Raw genomic sequence first — 25,577 nt, forward strand, 5'->3', positions numbered from 1 at the left:
AGTTCTAAAAGAAAAACCAACTCAAGTATCTGATGCCCGAAACATTTAAGAAAAGCAATAAAGTATATTTACTCATATACTTCTGTATTTAAGTATGATGTATATTTATTAACAAAATTCTGACATTTATTTTTAAATAGCTTCTTAAAGTGGAAAATCTTACCTGTTACAGAAAATACTCGATACGTGTTCACCCTGCAACATTTAACAACAGCTCCCTCTTGTGGTTCAGAGCATTCACTTCAAAGATAAATACTTTCAAATACAGAATTGCAATTTCTTAAAATTGTGCTGTGAAAGTTTAGCTCATATTTAATAAATCCTTTTTGAAATAAAGAGGGAAGAGTTAGGCATAAAGGGATAAAACAGAATATTCCCTTTTTTGGATAGTTCCAGAGCTCTAACATCTCAGCAAAATGTTTCCAAAGTTCTTTATAGAAACACCAATTTTTTTGCCTTACAAATGAAAATATCAAGTAGATGTTTTCATTGAAAACATACTATTGCCCATTTAAAAGGTTTCCCTCCTGTTCTGTGGGCATTGTATGAAGAAGAAATCAGCATCTGACATGGCTGCTTTTTATTTTTTTATTTTTTTTTCTTTATTGATTTTTTTAGAGAGAGAGGTAGATAGAGGAAGAGATATATAGAAACATTGATGAGAGAGGACATCGATTAGTTGCCTCCTGCATGCCCCCCACTGGAGATTTGGCCCACAACCTGGGCATGTGCCCTGACTAGGAATTAAACTGGCAACCTCTTGGTACATGGGTCAATGCTCAACCACTGAGCTACACCGGCCGGGCTGATATAACTGGTTTAAAAGATCAGAATTTGAAAATGTACAGTGAAAATAGTGTTGGAAATATTTTAGTTCAAAATGACACAAGGTACTTGTTCAAGATCAGAGGTTTCGGTAACTGGCAACAACCTGTTCTAACAATGTGAAACTGTCCAAAAAGTCCTCTTCTTCAATTCCAAATTTTGTGTACTGATGAATGTAGGCTCTGGTAAAAAGAAACAGAAGATGTAAAATAAAAAATCCCAGATTAAAAAAGTCTTAAAATCAAGCAATAAATAGACCTTTCCTAGCTTGTGAACATTTAAAGATGGCAGAATCTCTTAAACGCCTTACATTTGCTTCAATGTTGGCTCCGAAGATTAGCAAACTTTCAAAGTTTATGCAGGTTCCCGGCCTTTTTGGTGTCCAAGAGAGCAACAATAAGAGCACACGGGAAAAAGAAGTAGGTTCAGAATTGGTTGTCTACCCTGCACATATTGAACAACCTACAGGAGACGACGGGGTTCACTATAAATTCTAAAAAGTGCCGGAGAAGTTTTATCAAAGGCTTGAAATGGTAGAAAGACAACCCAGTTGTAGGAATGAAGTGAAGCCTCCCAAGTATTTTTCAGACAACTCTTAGTTTACAGTTATGCCGGGTCCCCTTAATGCCCGTTCCCCAGAATGTTGAGGCAGGAGAAATCATGCTACAAAGTACTGGCTGCTACTGTTTACTGAGTGGAAGAGAAGGATGCCGGAAGAGGACAGAGTTCGCAGTCCTGAGGAGTGAGGGTCTATGGAATGACCATGACCATGTGCAGGAAAGGGGATGGGGGCACTTGGAAATCCTAGCTAATCAAAGTAGAGGCCTTGTCCAGTCATTTGAGGAATTTTGCTTTAACATTCAGTCATTGTGGCAGAAGTCAGGAAACCTGATAGTACATTTCTTAGTACACAGTAGACACTTCTTAGTATCAAGTGGAGTTGAACTTGCAATAGTTCTTACTGAGCAAGACGAGGACCTCTTCCATTCTTTCAAATATCTTATTTAATTTTTTTTTTTCAAGAGAGGAAGGGAGAGGGAGAGAGAGACAGAAACATCAATTGGCCACCTCCTGCATGTCCCCCACTGGGGATTGGGCCCAATACCTGGGCATGTGCCCTGACTGGGAATCAAATCAGCAACCTTTTGGTGCATGGGTCGACGCTCAACCACTGAGTCACATCAGCCGAGCAAGAATCTTATTTTAATATTTTTTAAAATTGATATTTTTAGAGAGAGAGGAAGGGAAAGAAAGATAGCAACATCGATGGGCTGCCTCCTGCACAGCCCTGACTGGGGATTGAGCCCGCAACTCAGGCATGTGCCCCAACCAGGAATCAAACTGGGACCTCTCAGTCCATGGGACGACACTCAGTCCACTGAGCCACACCAACCGGGCTCGAGGATCTTATTTTAGAAAACTATCTTATTGTCCCTGTCTTATTGTAAAATTTCTACTTTCATTGCATTTAGAAACGAATTTAGTCAACAACAACAATAATAGTATAAAACAATTATTGAGCATTTACTACTAGTCAGGCACTACTAGGTGTTTTACATGATTATCTCATTTAATCCTTACCCCAGATCCTCTCAGTTTGGACCCATTGTACAGATAAGGAAAAGAAGCCTGAAGTAACATGCCTCAAGTTTCACACCTACAAAGTGGTAGCCATGCTCACTCCACACTTTGGATTGAATGTTTGTGTTCCCCCAAGGAGATGGTATTAGGAAGTGAGGCCTTCGGGAGCTGATTAGGTCATGAGGATGGAGCCCTCATGAAAGGGATAAGTGCCTTTGCGGTTCTGTCAGTTGAGGATACAGAGAAAGGACACCACCTGTGAACCAGAAATCCCATTTGCCAGCACCTTAATCTCGGACTTCCCAGCCTCCAGAACTGTGAGAAATAAATCCTGGTTCTTTATAGGCTACCCAGTCTATGCTATTTTTTGTTAAAGCAGCTCAAAGACACTAAGACGCTCTAGATCCTGCCTTGTGTCTTAACATTTTATTTTCTGCCTAGGTTAGGAAGGTTTGTAAATGTATCTTTTACTTACTTTGAAGCAAACATATTCCATGCTTTTCCCACAATCATATCAAGTGGTTGTACTAAGAACTGGCTGTTGCTGACCAACGCTGCAGACTTCTCGTACTTGCTAAAGGCTCGCTGGGTTCTCCACACACTGAGGGCCTCACCAGGCTCCAACCAGGAAGTGTAGAGAGCCGGATCTTTAAATCCCCCTAGAGAAACACAACATAAGCACTGTGCACATGGTAGATCGTTACTTTTGAAAACTAATTAATAGAGGAGTATTTTCTTATTCATTTCACTCAAAATCTTGGTTTGTTTTGCCTTTAAAAACGAGATTTATATTAAAAAATAAATTTTTAGCCCTGGCCGGTTTGGCTCAGTGGTTAGAGCGTCGGCCTGCGGTCCAGAGAGACCCGGGTTCGGTTCCCGCTAAGGGCACGTACCTCGGTTGCAGTTTGTCCCCGGCCCTGGTCGGTTGTGCAGGTGGCAGCCACTCGATGTGTCCCTTTCACATCGATGTTTCTCTCTCTCTCTCTGTTCCTCTCTCTCCCTCCCACTCTACCTGAACAAAAAATGGAAAAAAAAAAAAAAGTCCTCGGGTGAGGAAAAAATAATAATAATAAAATAAAATAAATAAATTTTTAAAAATTAAAAAAATAAAACTAGCTTTATATTGCTTTTGGATCAATGATTTATACTCATCATAAAAAAAATAAATAATTCACACCATTCAGAAAAGTATGAAGAAAATGTTTACGTAAACTGAACAGCTGAAATGCCACCACCCAGAGATGACTATGGGCATTTTGCTGACCCTGTGTATGTAATTTTATACATATGCTCTTCTATTGTCTGCATTAAAAAAAGAAAAATCCTCACCCAATGCTATACTTCTTGATTTTAGAGACAGGAGAAGGGAGAGAGAGAGAAACATCGACATGAGAGGACATCGGTAGGTTGCCTTCCGTACATGCCCCAAATGGGGATCGAACCTGCAACCTAGGTATGTGCCTTGACCGGGAATCAAACCTGCCACCTTTTAGTGTATGGGATGATGCTCCAACCAACTAAGCCACCTGGCTGGGGCTATAATCTGCATTTTTCATTCACCAATATGTTGTGACCCACTTTGCCATTTCAATAAATACCACTCATATTTAAATGAATATACCGTAAGTTAACACATTTCCTACTGTTTGAACATGTAGATTGTTTCTACAGTTTTGTTAGTCTGAAAAATACTGCAATGATTATCTTTTCAAGAATACCTCTATGCACCTGTGTCATTTGTTGTGCATAACTTTTTAGAAGTTAGATTACCTCATATATCCTTTTCTTTGGTTAGTTTAAACTTTACATTTATGAAGATACATAAGAAAACCATTGTGGCATTACAACACATTTATTAAGTCAAAAGGTAAAAGAGATCAGCTGAATGGAACCTTATACTGTCAGCATAAAAAATAGCTAAATCCTAAGTGTGTGGCCAAAAAGGAATGCTCGGAGACAAATGCTAAGACGACCGCTAGAGCAAGAACCTGCCAGGGTGAAACACACACACGAGATAAATAAGGATCTTCGCACTGAAGAGAAGAATTCTGGTGGGGCATAAAATTCTAAACATCTTTTCATGTAAGTAAGTAAGAATCTAGCTGGGGGGGCAACAGTTAAGGGTTTCACTGCATACATGCTAACACTGACTTTACTTTTATTTATTTATTTTTGTTTAATTTTTTTTTCCTTATTGATTTTAGAGAGAGAAGAAGGGAAAGAGAGACAGAGAGAGAAACATGGATGAGAGAGAGAAGCATTAACATCTATCGGCTGCCTCCTGCATGCCCCCCACTGGGGATTCAGCCCACAACCTGGGCATGTGCCCTGACCAGGAATTGAACCAGCAACTTCTTGGTGCATGGGTTGATGCTCAATCACTGAGCCACACCAGATGGGCATGCACTGACTTTATATATCCTCTTATTAATTCTCTTATTTTAAAATCTAAAATAAGACTGTGAAGAAAGCATACCCTATGATTGACTTGAAATGTTCTTTTTGTCATTGCTACTAGTTTTTTATCTAAGGGGTATTACAAGAACTAGATTGGTGTTTCTTTTTTTTGTTTTTAGTATGTTTTCGTTGATTTTTTGAGAGAGAGAGGAAGGGGGAGGGAGAGAGATGGAAACATCAATGAGAGAGAGAAGCATTAACATCAATCGGCTGCCTCCGGCACTCCCCTACTGGGGATCGAGCCCACATCCCAGGCATGTGCCCTGACTGGGAATCAAACCAGAGACTTTTTGGTGATGGGACAAAGCTCAACCAACTGAGCCACATGTGCCAAGATTGTTCAGTGTTCTTTATATCACAGCCAGAAGCAACCAATTTGACACTGCTGAAACCATCAAATAAGGATAATATAAACCTAGAGACTTGCCATAGAAACACAAAACTAATAAGAGAACTGCTCTTTCAACTTCCTGAAAAATCTGTAGCAAAATTCTTGGCACAGAGTCCACTAGCTGTCCCACAATACCTGTTCTCCCTTCTTTAGTAAGAGAACCCCCGGATTTTAACTGTGATCGTGGTGACCCTTGCAGCTAGGTGCGGCATGCGATTCAGTCCCAGTCAAAGGGATGTAACGCCAGTGTGGTGTGCAATCCTAGGAGAAGGAGGTGTGCCCTTCGTTGCTCGTTCCATGATGTGATGGCTGAAGCTCTAACAGATATCTTGGACTAAAGGAGGAAGCCACAAGGTAAAGACAACAGGCACAACCAGATTCAGGAAGAAAGAATTAAACCTGCATCTTATTTAAACCACTTCTATTTTGGTGTTCAAACACATAGTAACTGATACAATGGTTACATTTTGCTATAAATACCCATAGTTATTATTTTCCTTCCTCTAAAAGAATAAATTCAGGGAATTTTTATTTTATTATTATTATTTTTTAATGTTTGTATTGATTTTAGAGAGAGAGAAAGGGAGAGGGAGAGAGAAACATCAATGAAAGAGAAACACGGATTGGCTGTCTCCTGCACGCCCCCTACTGGGGATTGAGCCCACAACCTGGGCATGTGCCCTGCCTGGGAATTGAACCTACAAACTCTTGATGTATGTATGGGATGATGCTCAACCAACTGAGCCACACTGGCTAGAACAGGACTTAAAAAAAAAAAAAAAAAGCTATGTGTACCATGCGCATGTGTAGAAAATACTCTTAATTTTCACCTTAACTTCTGCTTACCCAGATCTGCACTGTGCACATCTTTCCCACGCAGGACGACCGTATTAGCGATGGAAGTGTTAAAGTGAAGCTCCTTGTTGAGAGACATTTTACCACGAGTAGGAAGTCCTGGTAAAGGAGGCCGTACCTGCCAATCGATACCTACCCAAAGGAAAAAAGAATGAGATTTTACAAATGGCTTTGAACAAGAAGAGAAAAATGTATTATGGAATGTGTAGTTTACATGATTTTTAATTTAATAACTAAATGTGAGAATTTTTTTTCCTGCCACATGTTTAAAAATTCTTATCTGGTTGACCTAAAGTGACCCAAACTACTCAGTCCTAAGAAAAGCATGAAATATTCTTCACTAACTACTAAAGGATAGTGGTGGGTGCATATGATGGAATCTATTCAGCAATGAAGAAACGAACTCCTGCTCTGGCTGGTTTGGCTCAGTGGTTTGAGCATTGGCCTGTGGACCAGAGGGTTGCAGGTTCAATTCCCAGTTGAGAGCATGTACCTGGGTTGCAGGTTTGATCCCCAGCCCCAGTGGGGGTCATGTGGGAGGCAACCAATCGATGTGTCTCTTTCACATTGATGTTTCTCTCTCTCTCCTCCTCTCTCCCTTCCACTCTATCTAAAAAGCAATGGAGCCCTGGCCAGTTTGGCTCAGCAGTTAGAGCATTGGCCTGTGGACCAGAGAGGCCCCGGTTTGGTTCCCGCTAAGGGCACATACCTTAGTTGCAGTTTGTCCCCGGCCCTGGTTGGGGTTGTGTGCGTGGCAACCGCATCGATGTTTCTCTCTCTCTCTCTCTTCCTCTCTCCTTCCCACTCTATCTGAAGATAAATGCAAAAATGTCCTCGGGTGAGGATAAAATAAAAGGCAATGGAAAAATATCTTTGGGTAAGGATTAAAACAAAAAAGAAACTAACTCCCGATACAGTACACATAACAACATGGATACATCTCAAATCGATATGTAGTCAAATAGGACTGCAAAAGATTACATACTGTAAAATTCCATTTATAGGACATTCTGGAAAAGGCAAAACCATAAGAACAAAATTTAGATCAGTAATTGTTGGGGGCTAGGGGTAGAGGGAAAAGAGACTATCTACAAAAAGGGATATGAGGGAACTTTTGGGGGATGATGATAATACTCTATCTCAACTGTGGTAGTGGTTACACACTGTATAAATTTGTCGGAATTTATAGAACTATACACTTAAAAAGGGCAAACTTCACTCTACATATGGTTATGAACAAATAAAATACATACAAACTATTGCCCAGCCTGTGTGGCTCAGTGGTTGAGCATCCACCCATGCACCAAGAGGTCGCCAGTTCAATTCCTGGTCAGGGCACATGCCCAGGTTGTGGGCCAAATCCCCAGTGGGGGGCATGCAGGAAGTGGCCAATCGATGTTCTCTCTCCTCAATGTTTCTAGCACTCTCTCCCTCTTCCTTCCCTTCTCTCTCAAATCAATAAAGAAAACAAAATTTTTTAAATAAAAAATAAAAAACAAATTATTATTATTTTTATTATTTATTTATTTTTTTTATCCTCACCCAAAGACATTTTTCCATTTTTGTACAGATAGAGTGGGAGGGAGAGAGGAAGAGAGAGAGAGGGAAACATCGATGTAAAAGGGACACATCGAGTGGCTGCCACCCGCCGGGGACAAACTGCAACCGAGGTACTTGCCCTTAGCGGGAACCGAACCCGGGTCTCTCCGGACCGCAGATGGACGCTCTAACCGCTGAGCCAAACCGGCCAGGGCTAAAAAACAAATTATTAAGGGATGTAGAAACTCAAAACCAAAATAGGACTGCAAATTGACTAGCCATGTGGAAATATTGAGAAAATACTCTTAAATTATATCAAAGATAGGGATTCAGTGCATAGTAACAGATTGATTTTCAGCAAAAGTAGAAATACAACAAATCAAAAATGTTGGCATGCTGAACTCAATAAGGCAAACAAACCAATTTAAAAATTGGAAAGATGACTGAATAGAAATTGCACCAAAGAAAATTAACAAATGGCTAATAAGCCCATGAAAAGATATTCAATATCATTGTCATTAGGAAAATGCAAATTGAACCACAAGGAGACACTAGTTCACACCTGTTAGAATCCCTATAACCCAAAAGATAGATGTTGGAAAGGATGTGGAAAAGTGAAATCCTCTTAAACTGCTTGTCAGGGTGTAAAACGATACAGCCACTTTGGAAAAGAGTTTCGCAGTTTTTAAGGACAGACTTATCCTTTGACTCAGCAGTGCCACTCCTAGGCACATACCCAAAAGACTGAAAATATATGTCCCCACAAAGACTTGCACACAAATGTTCATGGCGCATTCTCTCCCCCCCGCCCCCACTCTCCACATCCCACCACAAGAGCAGGTCAGAAGGCTCTAGGAGAGATTTAAAGAAGATGAACCTGATAGAATACTTGAGTATATCAAGAAGAAATTTAAACAAGTGGAAAAACACTTTGAGCTGAGTAACTGATGGCACCTAGAAAAACTAAGCGAAGGTGCTGGCTTCGGCAGCACATACACTAAAATTGGAACGGAACAGAGATTGGCAAGGCCCCTGTGCAAGGATGACATGCAAATCTGTGAAGTGTTCCATATTAAAAATAATAATAATAAGGAAAAACTAAGCAAACAAGAAAATAAGCCCTGGCCCATTTGGCTCAGCGGTTAGAGCGTTGGCCCGCAGACCAGAGCGCCCAGGGTTTGGTTCCCACTAAGGGCACGTACCTCGGTTGCAGATTGTGCCCGGCCCCAGCTGGGGTCGTGTAGGTGGCGACCACTCGATGTGTCTCTCTTACATCAATGTTTCTCTCTCTTCCTCCCTCTCTATCTGAAGATAAATGCAAAAATGTCCTCGGGTGAGTATAAAACAAAACAAGAAAACAAGGCGATTATGAACTCCAGAGAATGTTTAAAAACTTATACAGGAAAGGTCAGGTAATCACAGGATACGATGTGGCTCAGCTGTGACTACCTGACTTGGTCTTGATCCTGTAGAGCTTAAGATGGCTTTAATCTAGTGATAACACTACAATACTGGATGGATGGACAAGATGGGAGAGTGTCTGTAGGGCTTAAGGGCCAGTGTGGCAGGGACGGGGCATGTGGGGCTAAATCCTGCCCCGGCAGGTTTGGCTCATCAGTTAGAGTGTTCCCCGAGGACTGAAGGGTCACAGGTTCAATCCCCAGCCCTGGTCCAGGTCATGCAGGAGGCAGCCAACTGATGTGTTTGATGTGTCTCTCTCACATCAATGTTTCTCTCTCTCCCTCCCTCCTGTCCATTCTAGCTAAAAAATTCAATGAAAAATTATCCTTGAGTGAGGATTAAAAACAAACAAAAAAAAGCTAAATCCTAACCGCCACAGTGGGAAGTAAATAGGTAATACCTAAATGAAAAGCAATAAATGGCAATGAATAGATAAAAACAGTAGAAGAACCAGTAAAAGAATTTTGAAAAAATGGTAGCCTCTGGGAGGGAGAAAATAGAGGAAGATTATGGACTGATAGTTTTAACAACCAGCTTTGTAGAATGACTTGACTTTTTTTTTTTTGTATGTGCCCCTAGTGGGCACCGAACCTGGACTCTGGTCTGCAGGCCAATGCTCCAACCGCTGAGCCAAACCGGCCAGGGCTAGAATTACTTGACTTTTTAATCTATGTGCATATAACAAATTAGGGTACAAATAGTAGAAAACTATGTAACTGTGCTGAATATATATGAATACATATAATGTGATGTGTTTTATTTTTTTAAAAGTCTGTTTATAGATACCCTCAGAGCTCTCTCTAGTTCTCACATGCACAAATTAATCCAAACTAGCAAAGATAAATCACCTAATACAATAAAATTTAAAAATAAAATGATTTAAATAAAACTTAAAAATAAATAAACAAGTAAAATTATAATTTAGCTTGGTTCAGAGGGCCAAGCCAAAAGCCATGGAAAATTATTCCCAGGCTTTACATAGTAACCAAGAAACTGCCAACATTTGCCCTGATAAATTATTATGGACCAGTGATTTTCAACCTTTTGCATCTCATGGCACATATAAACTAATTACTAAAATTCTATGGCACACCTAAAAATATATTATATTTTTGCCATTCTGACACAAAATAGGTATTATTTTGATTCACTTACAGCTATCATTGTGTTGGCCGCTGTCATTTTTTAATTTTACAATCTAAGGGAAAAGAGGTCAATGCCTCTGACTAAATAGTCAGATACTGCACGTGGTATTTTCCTTTGTTTGTCATTTTTTGTTTGTTTTTAAACAGAGAGGAGGGAAGAGGGGGAAAGAGAGAGAAACATCAATCAGTTGCCTCCCGCATGCACCCTGACCAGAGATGGAAACTGCAACCTGGGCATGTTCCCTGACCGACCACGAATCAAGTTGGCAAACTTTTGGTGCACAGGATGACGCTCCAACCAACCGAGTCACACCAGGGCAGGTATTGCATGTTTTAAACATTCTTGCGGCATAGCATTGTGCCATGGCACACCGGTTGAAAATCCTGTTATAGACCAATGACTCCTGTGTGCTTTCCACTTACCCATATTTGAAAGGGAGTATCTACCAGTTATCCTGTGCCTGTTCTAACACGGTCTGTTGGGGTCGGGGGGAGGAACTATGTTCAAAGAACTATACTCAAGAAATCTCACCTGAGGAGTATAAATCCACACCCAGACCTGCTTTTAGATGACAAGATTCTGAACTTTTTAGGATGATGTGCTAACAGGATATAGCTTTTGAGGGCCGTGGAAGAGGTTCAGTATATTCTGCATACGGGAGGATGTGACTCATTAGGGGACAGAGGGCAGAGGGTGGTAGCCAGTCTCCAAGATGAACCCCAGGGATCCTTGCCTCCTGGAATTCAGACCCTTGTGTGGTCCCCTTCCACATGGGATAGGGCTGACCTTAATGACCAAAAGGATGGTGCAGAAACGATGGCGTGTGACTTCCAAAGCTAGGTCATAAAAGACATCGTAACTTCTGCCTCGCTCCCTCTCGGATCACCCATTGCTCCTGTTGCCAGGACAGGTGGAAACAGATATATTGCTGATGGCAATATTAATGGGGTCAATCTTTATACAGAGTAGTCTGATAACATATGAAGAGTTTTTTTTTTTTTAATCCTCACCCGAGGGCATTTTTCGATATTTTGTTCAGATAGAGTGGGAGGGAGAGAGAGAGAGAGAGAAACATCGATGTGAAAGGGACACATTGAGTGGTTGCCACCCGCACGACCCGACCAGGGCCGGGGATAAACTGCAACCGAGGTACATGCCCTTAGCGGGAACTGAACCTGGGTCTCTCTGGACCGCAGGCTGACGCTCTAACCGCTGAGCAAAATTGGCCAGGGCCATATGAAGAGTTTTAAAACTGTATTCTTCAACCTTGTTAGTGATATATGTATTTTTATTTATTAATATATTTATATACGTAAACATCTATATGTTCAAAGCTCTATTATAGAATTATATACCTGAAAGTTGTATCATTTTATTAACCAATGTCACCCCAATAAATTCAATTTTAAAAGAAAGCTCTATCTATAACTGGAAAAAAAAGTTAACACCGTAAAGTCCCTCACAGGAAGATGACTAAGCCAACTGTGATTTACTGACCTAAGAGCTCAGTGCAGCGCACTGTACACTATCCTTAAGAATACTGTGTTCCTTGAGATGTTAACAGGTTTTTCTAGAAAAACAGGTATGCACTGTGGCCAAAAAATTCGGGAAGCATTACTTTAAATGTAAACTATCCACTTATCTCCAAACCTCAGGCACTACAATCTAAAATCCGTAAGGTATTACAATTAAATGTAGAAGAAACCCACTTTCATAGTATTGAAACCCAAGTTATTGTGATTTGTGGTAAAATACATACTACAAAAATAATACTTAGTAAGGATTGATTTCCAATTAAACATGACAGACTGAACATACCAGTTTACTGCCACTCTTTCCCCAAATCTCACTAACAAGACAATGCGGGGATTTCTAAAAAGGCATAAGCAAGTAAAAAGGGAACAGCAGAGGAGATAATAGCAACACCATTCTGGAAACTGGAAAGCAAATGAACCAGTGGTTATTAATTTAACAACCAGGGAAGGCTGAAACTTCTGCCCACAGTGGGGGTCCTGGAAGCAGGCCAGACACTTCTAAACGAGGAAGAAAAACCTGGCCAGTGTGGCTCAATGGATTAAGTGTCATCCCACGGACTGAGAGGTCCTGGTTCGATTCATAGTCAGGGCACATGCCCAGGTTGTGGGCTCGATTTCCAGAAGGGGGCATGCAAGAGGCAGCTGATCTGTGTTTCTCTCTCACATCGATGTTTCTATCTCTCTCTCCCTTCCTCTCACTCTAAAAAAATCAATAAAAACATATTAAATAAAATAAGTAAGTAAATAAATAAAAGAGGAAAAAACAGGAGGATTAGTTAAAAATCTACATGAGCCCTGGCCAGTTTGGCTCAGCGGTTAGAGCGTTGGCCTGCGGTCCGGAGAGACCCGGGTTCGGTTCCCGCTAAGGGCACGTACCTCGGTTGCAGTTTGTCCCCGGCCCTGGTTGGTCGTGCGGGTGGCAGCCACTCGATGTGTCCCTTCACATCGATGTTTCTCTCTCTCTCTCCCTTCCTCTCTCTCCCTCCCACTCTATCTGTACAAAAAATGGAAAAATATCCTCGGGTGAGGATAAAAAAAAAAAAAATCTACATGAGAAGCAATGAGAGCTCCAGACCCTTCCCACTCCCTGCGGCAGGAGGAGTACACCACTCCATCCTGGAAGGTTTGTTCTCAGGAAAGACTAATAGGCCTTTGGCTAAAATATAGCAGTAACCAAAATAGATTAAAAAAAAATTTTTTTTTATCCTCACCCGAGGACATTTTTGCATTCATCTTCAGACAGAGCGGGAGGGAGAGAGGGAGAAAGAGAGAGAGAGAGAAACATTGATGTGAGAGAGACACATCGACTGGTTGCCACCCACAAGACCCCAACCACAACCCAGGTACATGCCCTTAGCGAGAACTGAACCCAGGTCTCTCTGGTCCACGGGCTGACGCTCTAACCACTAAGCAAAACTGGCCAGGGCCAAAATAGATTTAAAAAACCCCTTATATTCTACTGAGATAAAGGTCCACACTAAGGAATTCCAGAATGCTAAAGACAGAGGAAATCCTGAAAGATTAAGGAGAGAACAAAACAGGGTTAGGAATCACATCGACTTCTGAACAGTAACAATGGAAGCTGGAAGATAACAGAGCAATGCCTTCAAAATACTGAGTAGAAATAATTCCCAACCTCAAATCTTGTACTTGGCCAAACTATCAATGTCATGCAAGGGCAGAATAATGATATTTGCAGCCTTAAAATTTTTACCTTCCCTGCACTCTTTCTTAGGTAGCTCCTGGAGGGTATGGTCTATTAATATGAGGGAAGAAACCAGGAGACAGGATGCAGAATACAGAATGGGGCAGAGATGCCAGTGCTTGCTTATCAAGCCAGGAGAGCAACCAGTGCAGACTGGAACATTTTTAAAAAGCAAATACTAGGCTTAGAATTAAAACAAGACCACACATTGCCCTCGCTGGTGTGGCTCAGTTGGTTGGACATCATCCTGTGCACTGAAAGGTTGCGTGTTTGATTTCCGGTCAGGGCACATGCCTGGATTTTATGCTCAATCCTTAGTAGGGGGTGTGCAGGAGGCAGCCAATTGATACTTCTCTTTCTTGTCAATGTTTCTCTCTTTCTCTCTCTCCCTTTCCTTTCCTCTCTCTCTGTCTCTCAAATAAATTTTTAAAAATTTTGAAAATTGAGATATAATATGCATACAATGCAATGTATGTAAACATAAAAGCCATTGTTTGTTTATAATACAAATCTATAGAAATTAAAATGGGTTTAAGTATACATTTAAGTGAGTTTTGACTACTTGTTTTTTTTTTTTAATTTATTTTTATTTATTTCCTTTATTGATTTTAGAGAGAGAGGGAGAGGGAGAGAGAGAAACATCAATGAGAGAGAACATCGATTAGCTGCCTCCTGCATGCCCCCTACTGTGAATTTGGACACAACCTGGGCTTGTGCCCTGACTCTGAATCGAACTGATGACCTTTTGGTGCATGGGCCACACTCAACCACTGGGCCACACTCAACCACTGAGCCACACCAGCCGGGCCGACTACTTGTTTTTTAAACACTCTGTTCATATATTACTTTGATAAAAATAAAATGTAAATAAAAATAAATGTCCCACTTTTCTGACATTTTTTGGGGAAATGACACTGTGAAGTGATTAAGAAGCTATCCTGGGATGTCCCGGTGAGTTTTTGCAGGCACCTCCCTGGCCAAAAGAAGGAACCATCATTTCAACTCGCCCAAGCCAGTTTGTATTGAGAACTCCAGCACAGGCCTTCTTCCCAGCTTGTGGGCTACATATTTTTAAAATACCGTTTACCTTCTTCCATTTTCGCATTAGAAATGAGCATCTGTCTCAAGTGCTTGAGGAGGCCAGCCCAAGTAAACGTGCTGTATGCCAGTGAGTGCTCAGACATCTGAGGAATGTTACGAACCCCCAGCATCTTGAATTCAGGATGCGGAACTAAATTCTCCATTAAGTCGCCTGTAACGAAAAAAAAAATCCTAACTACATTTTATTTTATTTTATTTATTTATTTTTAATCCTCACCCAAGGACATTTTTCCATTTCTTGCACAGATAGAGTGGGAGGGAGAGAGAGGAAGAGAGAGAGAGAGAAACATCGACGTGAAAGAGACACATCGAGTGGCCGCCATCCGCACGACCAACCAGGGCCGGGGACAAACTGCAACCGAGGCACATGCCCTTAGCGGGAACCGAACCCAGGTCTCTCCGGACCGCAGGCTGACGCTCCAACCGCTGAGCCAAACCAGCCAGGGCCTAACTACATTTTAAATTCCACATCATTCCCGTTGGCCTATGTATAACCATGATTTGATGGTTTTTGAGTGTTTTCTCCTCCAAGGCCAGAATTGCTTAAACTTTAAAATGTAAATAAAATTTCAGAGGCAGTCTATAAAGACTATATATTTGCTTCATTTTGGCACCAATTTTAGCATGAGTAAGAAACAACATTTTGCCAAAAAGAAGCAAGCGTTTAAAAGCCAAGTAACTGGGGAGAGAGCCCCTGGCCAGTTTTGCCCAGTGGTTAGAGCATCAGCCTGTGGACCAGAGTCCCGGGTTCAGTTCCTGCTAAGGGCACATACCGCGGTTGCAGTTTGTCCCTGGCCCCTCAATGTGTCTCTTGATGGGTGGCAGCCACTCGATATGTCTCTCTCTCACGTCAATGTTTCTCTCTTTCTCTTCCTCCCTTTCTCCCTCCTGCTCTATTTGAGGATAAATTCAAAAATGTCCTCAGGTGAGAATAAAAAAAGAAAAAGCCAAGTAACTGGATATATGAATGAAATATTTAGCGAAATCCAGGAAAACAAAGTACACGTGAGAGTTAATATGCTTTTATAATCATTCTGTATTCACTAAATATTCCTTTAAAAATCTTCCTAGATTACTAATTTATTTTCTCTAGTTAACTGAGAACCAGAACTGTGACAAATAAATTCATGCTGTTTACATGCCATCCAGCCCATGGGTTATAGCAGCCTACGCGGGCTAAGACAGATTAATCCACGGATGTCCTGCCTTCTCAAATTATCAGTCTTTCCCTTTCTTCACTTCCCTCCTCCTGAAGCTCCTTGCCCTTCTGTCTCTTCATCAAATTTTTCTGGTGAAAAATCCAGTCTTGCATCAGCCCCATGCCTCATTCTCTGTGCCTGTCAGAGCATAGCTACAGAAAGTCACCCACATGGCAGACTGGGACCCCTCAGAATTCACAGTCCCCGATTGCTTTGTTGAAAAGGTGAAGTCTCCTCAAACACGTGAGCAGAACCATGAGGGTTTCTGAGGTCTTTAGTGGACCTAAGTTTTTTAAACAAATGAGGGATTGAGGAAGAATCAGGCCCCTAGGGGAATGCTAAGAGGCCTGTTTTAGACACAGTATGTTTGGAATGTCCATGAAATGTGTAGGTATAGATGTCAGGAAGGCTGCTAGATATAGAAAGCTTAGGAAATTGGTCAGAGTTGGAGATAAACTGACAGGTTAGAGAATACAAATGGTGTTAAAAGCTGTGGAACTAGGGAGAAGGTCCAAGACTAGCATTCAGAGCCTGGAAAAGAGAAGAAAAAGGGGAGTAAAAGGAATAGTCATGGAGACAGGAGAAAAGTCAGGAGAGGGGCTGTCACAAAAGACAAAGAAGAACTTGGAAGATAAGGGGGCGGCCTTGTCAAATTCTACTGGGAGATGGATGGAGACGAGGGCAGTGAAGTACCACTGGCTTTGGCAATGTGGACATGTTTGTGACTTATACTGATACAAAGCAATTTCAGAAAAGTGACGGGGAGAAACTGGATCAAGGTGTGTTGAAGAGTGACTAGATGGTGAGGAAATGAGCACAGCATGGAGAGACAGACCGTTAAGGACAGTTGTTCTCTCTCTCTTTTTTTTTTAATATATTTTTTTCTTTATTGATTTTAGAGAGAGAGGAAGGAAGAGGGAGAGAGAGAGATAGAAACATCGATGAGAGAGAAACTGATTGGCTGCCTCCTGCACGCCCCCTACTGGGGATCGAGCCCGTAACCCGGGCATGTGCCCTGACTGGGAATCGAACCAGGACCTCTCAGTCCATGGGACAACATGCTCAACACACTAAGCCACACAGGCTGGGCAAGGATGGTTGTAAAGAAGAACAGAGAAATGAGGCAATTAATTGTTGGTGATCATGTCAAGGGAAGGTTTTTCCAGTATGAGACAGGCCAGAAAGTAGTTGTAATGGGAGTAATCCAGGAAAAAGGCACAAGTTAATGATGTGGAAGATGAGAGATGAGTAAGGGATTAAGTTCCTGAGAAGAGGAGAGAATGTATCCCAGAAACCAAGTGAAAAGTTGGCTTTCGATAGGAGCAGGATACTCCTACTGTGACACAAGGTGAAGTGTAGATGTCAGGTTTGTAGACATGGTTGTGGGAGTCAAGACAGCTCTTGTATATCTAACAGCCTTTATTTTCCCAGTGCAGTGCAGTGTGGTCAAGCCATCAGAGTCTCTCTGGGAATGACTGGACCAGCCTATAGTCTCAACCTCCAATCAGCTCTCCACAGGCAGTCCAATGGACCTTTTCAAAAGTGAAAGTGATTATCTCACCAACCTGCTTAAAATATCTCTGTGGCTTTCCACTGTTCTTAGGTTAATGAGGAAATCTTCAAATGGCTTACAAGAACCTTCAAGGTGCCTGGCCGGTGTGGCTCAGTAGATTGAGAGTCATCCCATGGACTTAGAGGTCCCAGTTCAATTCCTGGTCAGGGCACAAGCCTGGGTTGCAGGTTCAATCCCCAGTAGGGGGTGTGTGGGAGGCAGCCTATCAATGTTTCTCTCTCCCTTCCTCTCTCTCTAAAAAAATCAATAAAATAAAATAAGAAAAGACCCTGCAAGGTCCTCCCCTGCTCACCACTCTAGCTTCAGATTCCAGTCGTCTCCTACATCACTCTCTATGCTCCAGTAGCACTGGATTGCTCTCTGGCCTTGATGTGCCATGCTTCTTTCGGCCACAGGGGCTCTGCACATGCTATTCCCTCTGTATGTGCTTTTCCCTTCTCCCTCCCTTTGGTTAATCAACTACATGTCCTTATCCAGCTCTTAGCTCAAGTGTTATTTTCTCAGGGCAGCCTTCTCTGCCCCTTCAGCCTAAGTCTAGTTCACTTAAAACTGTACCCCTTTCCTTCCTAACATTCAACTCAGCTTTTGTTTATACACTCTTAGAGTAATTATTTATTTAACTGTCTCTCTTTCACAGTGAACACAATGTCTGCCTTGGCTCCCCACTGGATCCTTAACATTGAATATAGTGCCTGGCACATAGCAGGAAGTCAATAAATATCAGTTGAATGAGCAGATGTGCAATATGGTAAGTACTGTGGAATTCACAGAAATTAACAAAATATGCACATGACAGAATCCTTCTCTAATGGAACACATGGTGCTAGTTTCATCTGAGAAGGGGTGGGCGGGAGATGTACCTCTGATTCTTTTGTACTCCTTGGATCAATGTGTGTGCGTACTACTTTAAATATAAGCAAACACACTTAAAGAAATAATAAAGGCAAAAAAGCTATTAAGTGACATAAAAGAATACCACAGGACTTCAGGGAAAAGAGGGTTACTTTAGGTAAAGGCCTCAGTAGAAAAGCTTTATGAAAAAATGATCCCTTGAATTGGACCCTGAAGGGCAGTAAGGTTTCAGTAGGGGTGAAGAAGGGAAGGAGGAAGCAATTTCTAAGGAGAAGGAGCAGTGAGCAAAGGGACCAGGGCAAGAAAATACCAGACTGAAGAAAAACAGTGGAGGCAGGATGAAAAGTAGGTGGGGATCCATGCAGAGGAGGCAATAGGCGACGAAGCTGGAAAATAAGTCTTCAGGACATTATGTGGAGGTCGAGCTGCCAGCTCTGACAAAACGGGCAAGGAATGCCTAGGGAGCACAGGGTTAGGTCTGTGCATCGGGAGGCTCAGCTGGGGTCAGTGTGCGGACGGGCTGCAGGGGGAAAGGCAGGCAGCTGGAAGGACAGCAGCATTAGGGCCACCTTAAGACAGGAATGTCCTTATAGATGTAAGCTTCTGTTTTACATTTATTTATAGTTTTCTATTTATGCAAAATAATAATAATTAGAGAATAGAAAGAGGCCAGTTTGCCTTATATTTGTATGCAGTATTAGTTGAGAGATACTGACGCTCTGAACCAATGTCAGAGAGGTAAGGAAGTAGGGGAAGAAGGCAGACAGATGACAGAGACGGCACCTACGGGTCTGAGCATGCTGAGGAGACATGAGGGCAGGGGGAGCAGTCAGGTGACAGGAATTGAGGAAGAGGCGGCAAGAGAGAGGAGATAGGGAAAAAAGTGATGAATCCATTCAGAACATGCTAAATTTAAAGAAGCAGATGGTAACTAAGAAAACTGGGACAGGGAAAGAGAAAACGTTGAGATTAGGACTGGAGGGCAGTATTGATTATGAAGTCATTTGCATCTATATAATTTGAATGGATAAGGCACTATTTGTCCAATAAGCTCAAAAAAGAATGGTGGGTTTCTTTATGGAGTGATGAAAATGATGGTTGTACAACTTTGTGGATATGCTAGAAAACACTGACTTGTACATTTTAAATGGGTGAACTGTATGGTATGTGAATTATACCTCAAAGGTTTTGTAAAAAAAGAGAGAGAGAAGCTTGCAGAATAGAGTTAGTGGGCCTGGCTGGTATGGCTCAGTGGTTAAGCATTGACCCATGCACCAAGAGGTGGCTGGTTTGATTCCTGGTCCGGGCACATGCCCAGGTTGTGGGCCAAATCCCCAGTGGGGAGCATGCAGGAGGCGGCCAATCGATGTTCTATCTCATCGATGTTTCTATTTCTCCCTCTCCCTTCCTCTCTCTCTAAAACTCAATAAAGGGGGGGAAAAAAAAGGAATAGAGTTAGTAGGTATCCACCATTCTTTTGAGCAATGTAGTAACTTCCCAAAACATTTCAGTAAGACAGTTCAGAAAGCTAAGCAGCTCTTCAGAAAGGTTTTGAGATGAGGGAGACTGAGTGTACGTATCTTCAGGCAGAGGAGAGGAGCCAAGAAAGAATGACTCCGAGGCTTTCAGAACATAAGACTTTCCTATCAGTAACGGAGAAGGACAAATACCTAGTGGATTTCTTCTGTAGCGAGATGAGCCTTCCTCAGAATAAGTAGGCTGGAATACACTTCCCAGCTGATGGGCAAGGACTTGATTTATATCGCTGAAGGAGATCTGCTTGATGTTCAGTAGTTTTGCACAGATCTTATGAACAGCATCATTCTCATGAACAAGGAGGGCGTCTGAAGATCGGTACAAGTGAGAAAGAGTCAAAATGGAGTTGTAATTCTGAACAATAACCTGGAGAGAAAAATGTCAGAAATAAGAAAGGCGGGAGAGAATAGTGGTTAAGAGGGTGAATTCTCAGGGCATCCTGCCTGGGATCGAATCCTGGCCCTGTCACTTTCTGGCTATATGATCTTGGACAAATTAGTTAATCTCTCTATGCCTCAGTTCCCTCCTTTGTAAATGGGAATAATAACTATACCAGGCTCCTAGAGTTTTAAAGGTTGATGACAGCATGCATGTAAAGCACTTAGAACAGTGCCCTGTATATAGCAAGGATTCAATAAGCGATGAGCGTTACTATCACACTTTCTTCCTACCTTGTTTCCTGTAGTGACTTATCTTACCTCCATTTCATGATTTCTCAAAGTCCCTGCTTTATATATGTAGCCAGAGGGACTAACCCAGGTATGGGTTCCTGAGAGAAAATGCACAATTGTCTTCTTTGGCAATTTTTAAAAACCAGGACACCTCATTTGTTTGGAAAAGTTTGAGCAAAGTTAAATGAATTGTTCATGCAAGTACCATATTGTAGGGTCAACTCCTGATGCAATAACTTAACATTTCCAAAGAAAGGGTCAAATCACTTTTTTGCCTATATGTATTTCAATTGCAAAGAACACAAAATACAATCATTTCAGTTAATGTGTTCATACCTCACCAGTTCCATAAGGCCATATAATATGATTCATTTTCAAAAAGTTGGAATACTGATCTTGTAAATTCTGTGTAATGAAGGCTCCTAGCCCAGATCCTGTGCCTCCAGCCATACTCATTATGATGAAAAAACCACTCAAAGAATCACATTTCTCTACTTCCTTCTGGATCAGGTCCATTATAGATTCTTCATGCCTGGGTCCGTGAACAGAATAGCTATGCAATTCAAAAGGAACAAACACAAACACCTTACAATTTAACCAGAAATATGCAATGCAAAGAGAAAGACAGAGGATAGAGAAGTCTTTCTAAACCTATGAAAGGCACAAAATTTAAAGTATGCAAGTTAGCCCAACCGGATGGCTCAGTGGATTGAGCTTCATCCCATGGACTGAGAGGTCCCAGTTCGATTCCCAGTCAGGACACATGCCTGGGTTGCAGGCTTGATCCCAAACGGGGTGTACAGGAAGCAGCTGATCGATGTATCTCTCTCACATGGATGTTTCTCTCTCTCGCTTCCTTCCTCTCTCTCCAAAAAATAAATAAAAATAAATGTTTAAAAAAATCAATAAAAACGTATTTAAAAAAATACACAAGTTAAACATATTTAACAGTTAGAGTAGGACTCTAGGAGAGTGAACTGACTAGGTACAGGAAATTCTGTTGAAGGCCATTTCTTTAGCTGGAGACTTCAATTACTTCTGTAAGCTTATGGTACAACATAATAGTCAATACTCATAACGATACTCTTAAAACAGTGGTCTTGAACTTTTTTGCACATTACAATCACCTAGGAAAGCACTGAAAAATCTCAACATTTGGGATTTTTAAATACCAATACCAATTAAATCAGAATTTTTAAAAATATGCTTTTATTGATTTAAAAAGTATTTTTTTTTTCTTTATTGATTTGAGAGAGAGAGGAAAGGAGAGAGGGATAGAAACATTGATCAGAGAGAATATCAACTGGCCGCCTCCTGCATGTCCCCCACTGAGGGTTTGGCCCATAACCTGGGAATATGCCCTGACTGGGAATCAAACCAACGACCTCTTAGTGCATGGGTTGTTGCTCAACCACTGAGCCACATGGCCAGGCTGATTTTTTTAGAGAGAGAGAGAGGAAAGGAGAGATAGAAATATCTATTAGCTGCCTCCTGCACACCCCCTACAGGGGATCGAGCCCGAAACCCAGGTATGTGCCCTGATCAGGAATGGAACGGGACCTCTCAGTCCATGGGACAACTCTCAATCCACTGATCCACACTGGCCAGGCCACACCCTAAATTTTAAAGCAACAATGTGCTTGGTATATCAACAGTGCAGTGGTAACTACACTCTCTATTAATCAACTATGCAGCTGTATCTAAACTGAAGAATTGTGATGAATTATTCTTACCCATATGCCCAGTTGTTTCCAGAACCTTGTTTTTGACAGAAGCATGAATGCTGGCCATATTTCCATCGGCCAGACTGGGCAGCCTTTGATAGTGTTTGATTGATGACTTTAGGTTCCATATCAACAAGTACAGCCCGGGCAATTGGAACTAGAGAGGGGGCAAAAATAAAAGAATAATATTTCACATGTCTTATTCAGGTTAACACAGAGTATAAACTTCTAAGAACCACCTCCCAAATCCAAAGTTTGAGGATAGAAAGATCTGTCCTACTGCTTAGAAACTGAGGTGGGCAGCAGCAGGTATATGCAGATGGTTCATAACACGTAGCATTCTGCTAAGCAAGATGATTCAGTGTGAGCTAAAATGATCACTGGGTCAGGTCTACAAATATCTATTGAGTGCTTCCAGTGTGCCATGTACTGTGCTGGGAACACAGAGATGAAGACAGTATCAATCCAGCCCTAGAAGGACTAGTTGGAGAGGTGAAACACCTAATCACTATATCATGCGATGACCCATGACAAATTCACATTAACCGAGTAGTATATTCAGAGGTACAAAATACCATGAGCGTAACAAGCAGTTTAGGAGGGGGTAGAAGAAGTGATGAATAGAGATGGAAAGCAGGCAGGGCTCAGATCTTGGAAGTCCTTGTATGCATTGCTAAAAAGCTTGAAATGTATCTTCTAGGCAATATGAAACCACTGAAAATATTCAAGCAGGGGAGGAACAATCAGATGTCTTTTTTTTTTTTTTTTTTTTGGTATGTGCCCTAGTGGGAACCGAACCCGGGACTCTCTGGTCCGCAGGCCAATGCTCCAACTGCTGAGCCAAACCGGCCAGGGCCAGATGTCTTTTTTAATATAGCAGTGTGGAAGATAGATGTGACCGTCACAAGAGTCTAGACAGGCAAACTCAGAAAGAGTGTCTTGAAACAGTCCAGGTGAAAGAGGACAAGAGCTAAAACTAAGGCAATGACAGTGAAGATGGAAAGGGCAGAATAGTTTCAAGAGATACGTAGGAGATAAATTAAGCAGACCTTGATGTTTGATAGTATATGAGCAGTAAGAACCCAAGTTTTATAGAATATTTTTTTTAAATATGGTTTTACTGATTTTTTTTTTTTTTTTTTTTTTTAGAGAGGAAGGGAAAGAGAGATAGAAACATCAATGTGAGAGAGAAACATGGATCGTCTGCCTCCCACACACCCCCTTCTGGGGATCAAGCCCAAAACTTGGGCATGTGCCCTTACAGGGAATCGAACCGGGACCTCTCAGTCCATGGGAGCCACATTGGCTGGGCAAGAACCCAAGTTTTAAAGGCAAAATAATGAATGCTCCTGGGTATTGAGATGCTGAGTTTGAGGTACACAGGGAAGATGCAAGTGGAGATGTCTAATCGCACCCTGGAATAGAGGCTAGGCTAGAGATTTGAGAGTCATTTGTGTAAAAGATGTAGCAAATTACAAGAGAAATTGAAATTGCCCAGAGAGAACTGTACAAGTGAGGACAGAGGAAAACCTGAGATACAACCACTGGAGAAGAAAGGTTCAGACCCTAAGGAGAAGGAGTTTCAAGGAGGGAGTTTTATAATTAATGTTATCAAATCCAGTAGAGAAGTTAAGTGAATTACAAAAAGAAAACAGTTACTGGATTTGGTAATTAGGGTATTGCTGGGAACTCTTCTTAGAGTGGCTTTAGTGATACAGGGCAGAAGCAAGATTATAACTGGTTAAAGAAGGTTATCCTTTGAGACTCTTAGATGAGAAGGCAAAGAGGTAATAAAGAAGAAAAAAGCTATAGTCAAAAGGTAAGTTTTATTTACTTGTTTGTTTTTAGATTGGCAAGATGTGGGCAGGCTCTTGTGCTGTGGGGGAAGATGTCACCATAAAGGTAAAGGTTGTTAACACAGAAACAAAGGATCAAAAGCAAAGTCATTTCCTAGTAAAAGGGGAAGGGATGGAGTTCAGAGACCATGTGGATGGCGTGGCCTTGAAGTGGTTGGTTATGTCAGAGTAAAGGAGAGGACTGTGGACCACACATACCTCCATTTTCCTCTTCACTGAAGAACCGTTCTTTACAAGATGCTTGATATGCCTCATTCTCTCTTTTAGAGCAGAGTCCCTGGGGACAGTGTGAATCACTAAATAAAGTATCAAACACTTCAAAACCAATCTGGTTGCCACACTGACCAAGTTGCACTGTTATTATTGACATGCTGAGACACAAAGTAAGCCTATTTCCTCAAAAAGGTGAGCAACCTGTAAAATGAAAATATATTGAGAACCACGACATTACCAATAAATAAAGAACAAATAAAATGCCATGTGTTAATATACATCAATAAACTACATAATTTTAAAATGCCATATATATCTATGGTGTTATAGATGAATTAGCTATGTTATCTAAGGAGCCAATCACGTAAGGAAGTTGTTCTTTTACATGGTTTTGGGATTTGGGATTTACTGTACCCAAATCCAGTCATATACAGCTCAACAGTTTCCAAAATTTGATTTGTATTCACTATTTTCCTGTGCATGCATTTAAAACAAAACAAAATGAATGCTGGTTGAAGGAATTAATAGTATGCACTTCCCACCACAGGGACACAGAGAACGCAGAAGTTAGCTCAACATTCATACATTTAATTAACATTAACTTTCTTCTAAATAATGACTGTCTCTCCATCAATCACATTTCTGGCCTGGTAACTACAAGAACATTCGTAAGAAAGACTGTGTGTTTAGTTCAGATAGGACAGCAAGGAAGACCAAGGTTGCAAAAATTGGACCAGATGAAATATTACAGCAAATCTTCACTATTTTATAAAACTAAAAAGACAAATTTTTTTGGTAAATACCTTACACCAGGTCTATGCCGCACTGGAAAGGGCAGTGGCTTGTGAGCCATACTCTGTATTTATAAAACTACCCTGAAAACTAGGTATCATTACTCTCGTTTTATAGATAAGGAAACTGAGGCTCTGAAAGGTTAAGTGATTTTCGCAAGGCCACTTAACTGGTAAATAGCAAAGCTTAGATTCTCCCTTTCCCCTCTAATCCTAGGAGCTCCCCATTAATCCCACTCACTGACAGCCCCAGAACCATCCGTTTCGGTCTTGTTCAAACTTCGGAGGGCCATTATGCGCGTGCGCACTTTCAACACCCAAAAAGCTAGGGAGAACGCATGCGCATGTTCAACAGACTAAGAGTTTTGTTTAATGTTGTTTTTTTTTTCCTATTCAAAAAGGTTAATTACGCATGTTCAATTTTAAGTTATCAACTTCAGACACTGTACGCATGCTCACTGTCCATCAAATGCTTTAGCTGACAATGCGCAAGATCTAGCTTCCAAGAACGGCTTCGACAGGGGTTCTGCGCATGTTTGTGCCAATACCTGACTCCTGGAGATAGT

The 25,577-nt window shown here is 41.4% G+C and overlaps 1 protein-coding gene and 1 non-coding gene across 3 annotated transcripts; one reads left to right on the forward strand and one right to left on the reverse strand.

The window, feature by feature from the left end:
• Positions 1–799: 799 nt before the first annotated feature.
• TUBD1 (tubulin delta 1) lies at positions 800–25,298 on the reverse strand. Of its 2 annotated transcripts, XM_036268636.1 has the most exons (9): positions 25,024–25,298; positions 24,206–24,421; positions 22,161–22,308; positions 20,764–20,980; positions 19,891–20,122; positions 14,583–14,747; positions 6,101–6,241; positions 2,882–3,065; positions 800–1,007 (listed from the first exon to the last, which is right to left on the reverse strand). In XM_036268636.1, exons 2-9 carry the CDS (start codon positions 24,375–24,377, stop codon positions 905–907), a joined length of 1,362 nt encoding a protein of 453 aa, XP_036124529.1. In that variant the 5' UTR covers positions 24,378–24,421; positions 25,024–25,298; the 3' UTR covers positions 800–904. The 2 variants fall into 2 exon arrangements, with proteins under 2 accessions (XP_036124529.1, XP_036124530.1); XM_036268637.1 differs by lacking the exons at positions 800–1,007; positions 2,882–3,065 and adding an exon at positions 5,392–5,588.
• On the forward strand, positions 8,622–8,725 carry LOC118635104. The gene has a single exon (XR_004960448.1). It is a non-coding gene; the product is annotated as a U6 spliceosomal RNA (small nuclear RNA).
• Positions 25,299–25,577: the final 279 nt, after the last annotated feature.

The sequence above is a fragment of the Molossus molossus genome, unplaced genomic scaffold (assembly GCF_014108415.1).
Source record: "Molossus molossus isolate mMolMol1 unplaced genomic scaffold, mMolMol1.p scaffold_m16_p_19, whole genome shotgun sequence".
In the NCBI taxonomy this organism is placed as follows: Eukaryota; Metazoa; Chordata; class Mammalia; order Chiroptera; family Molossidae; genus Molossus; species Molossus molossus.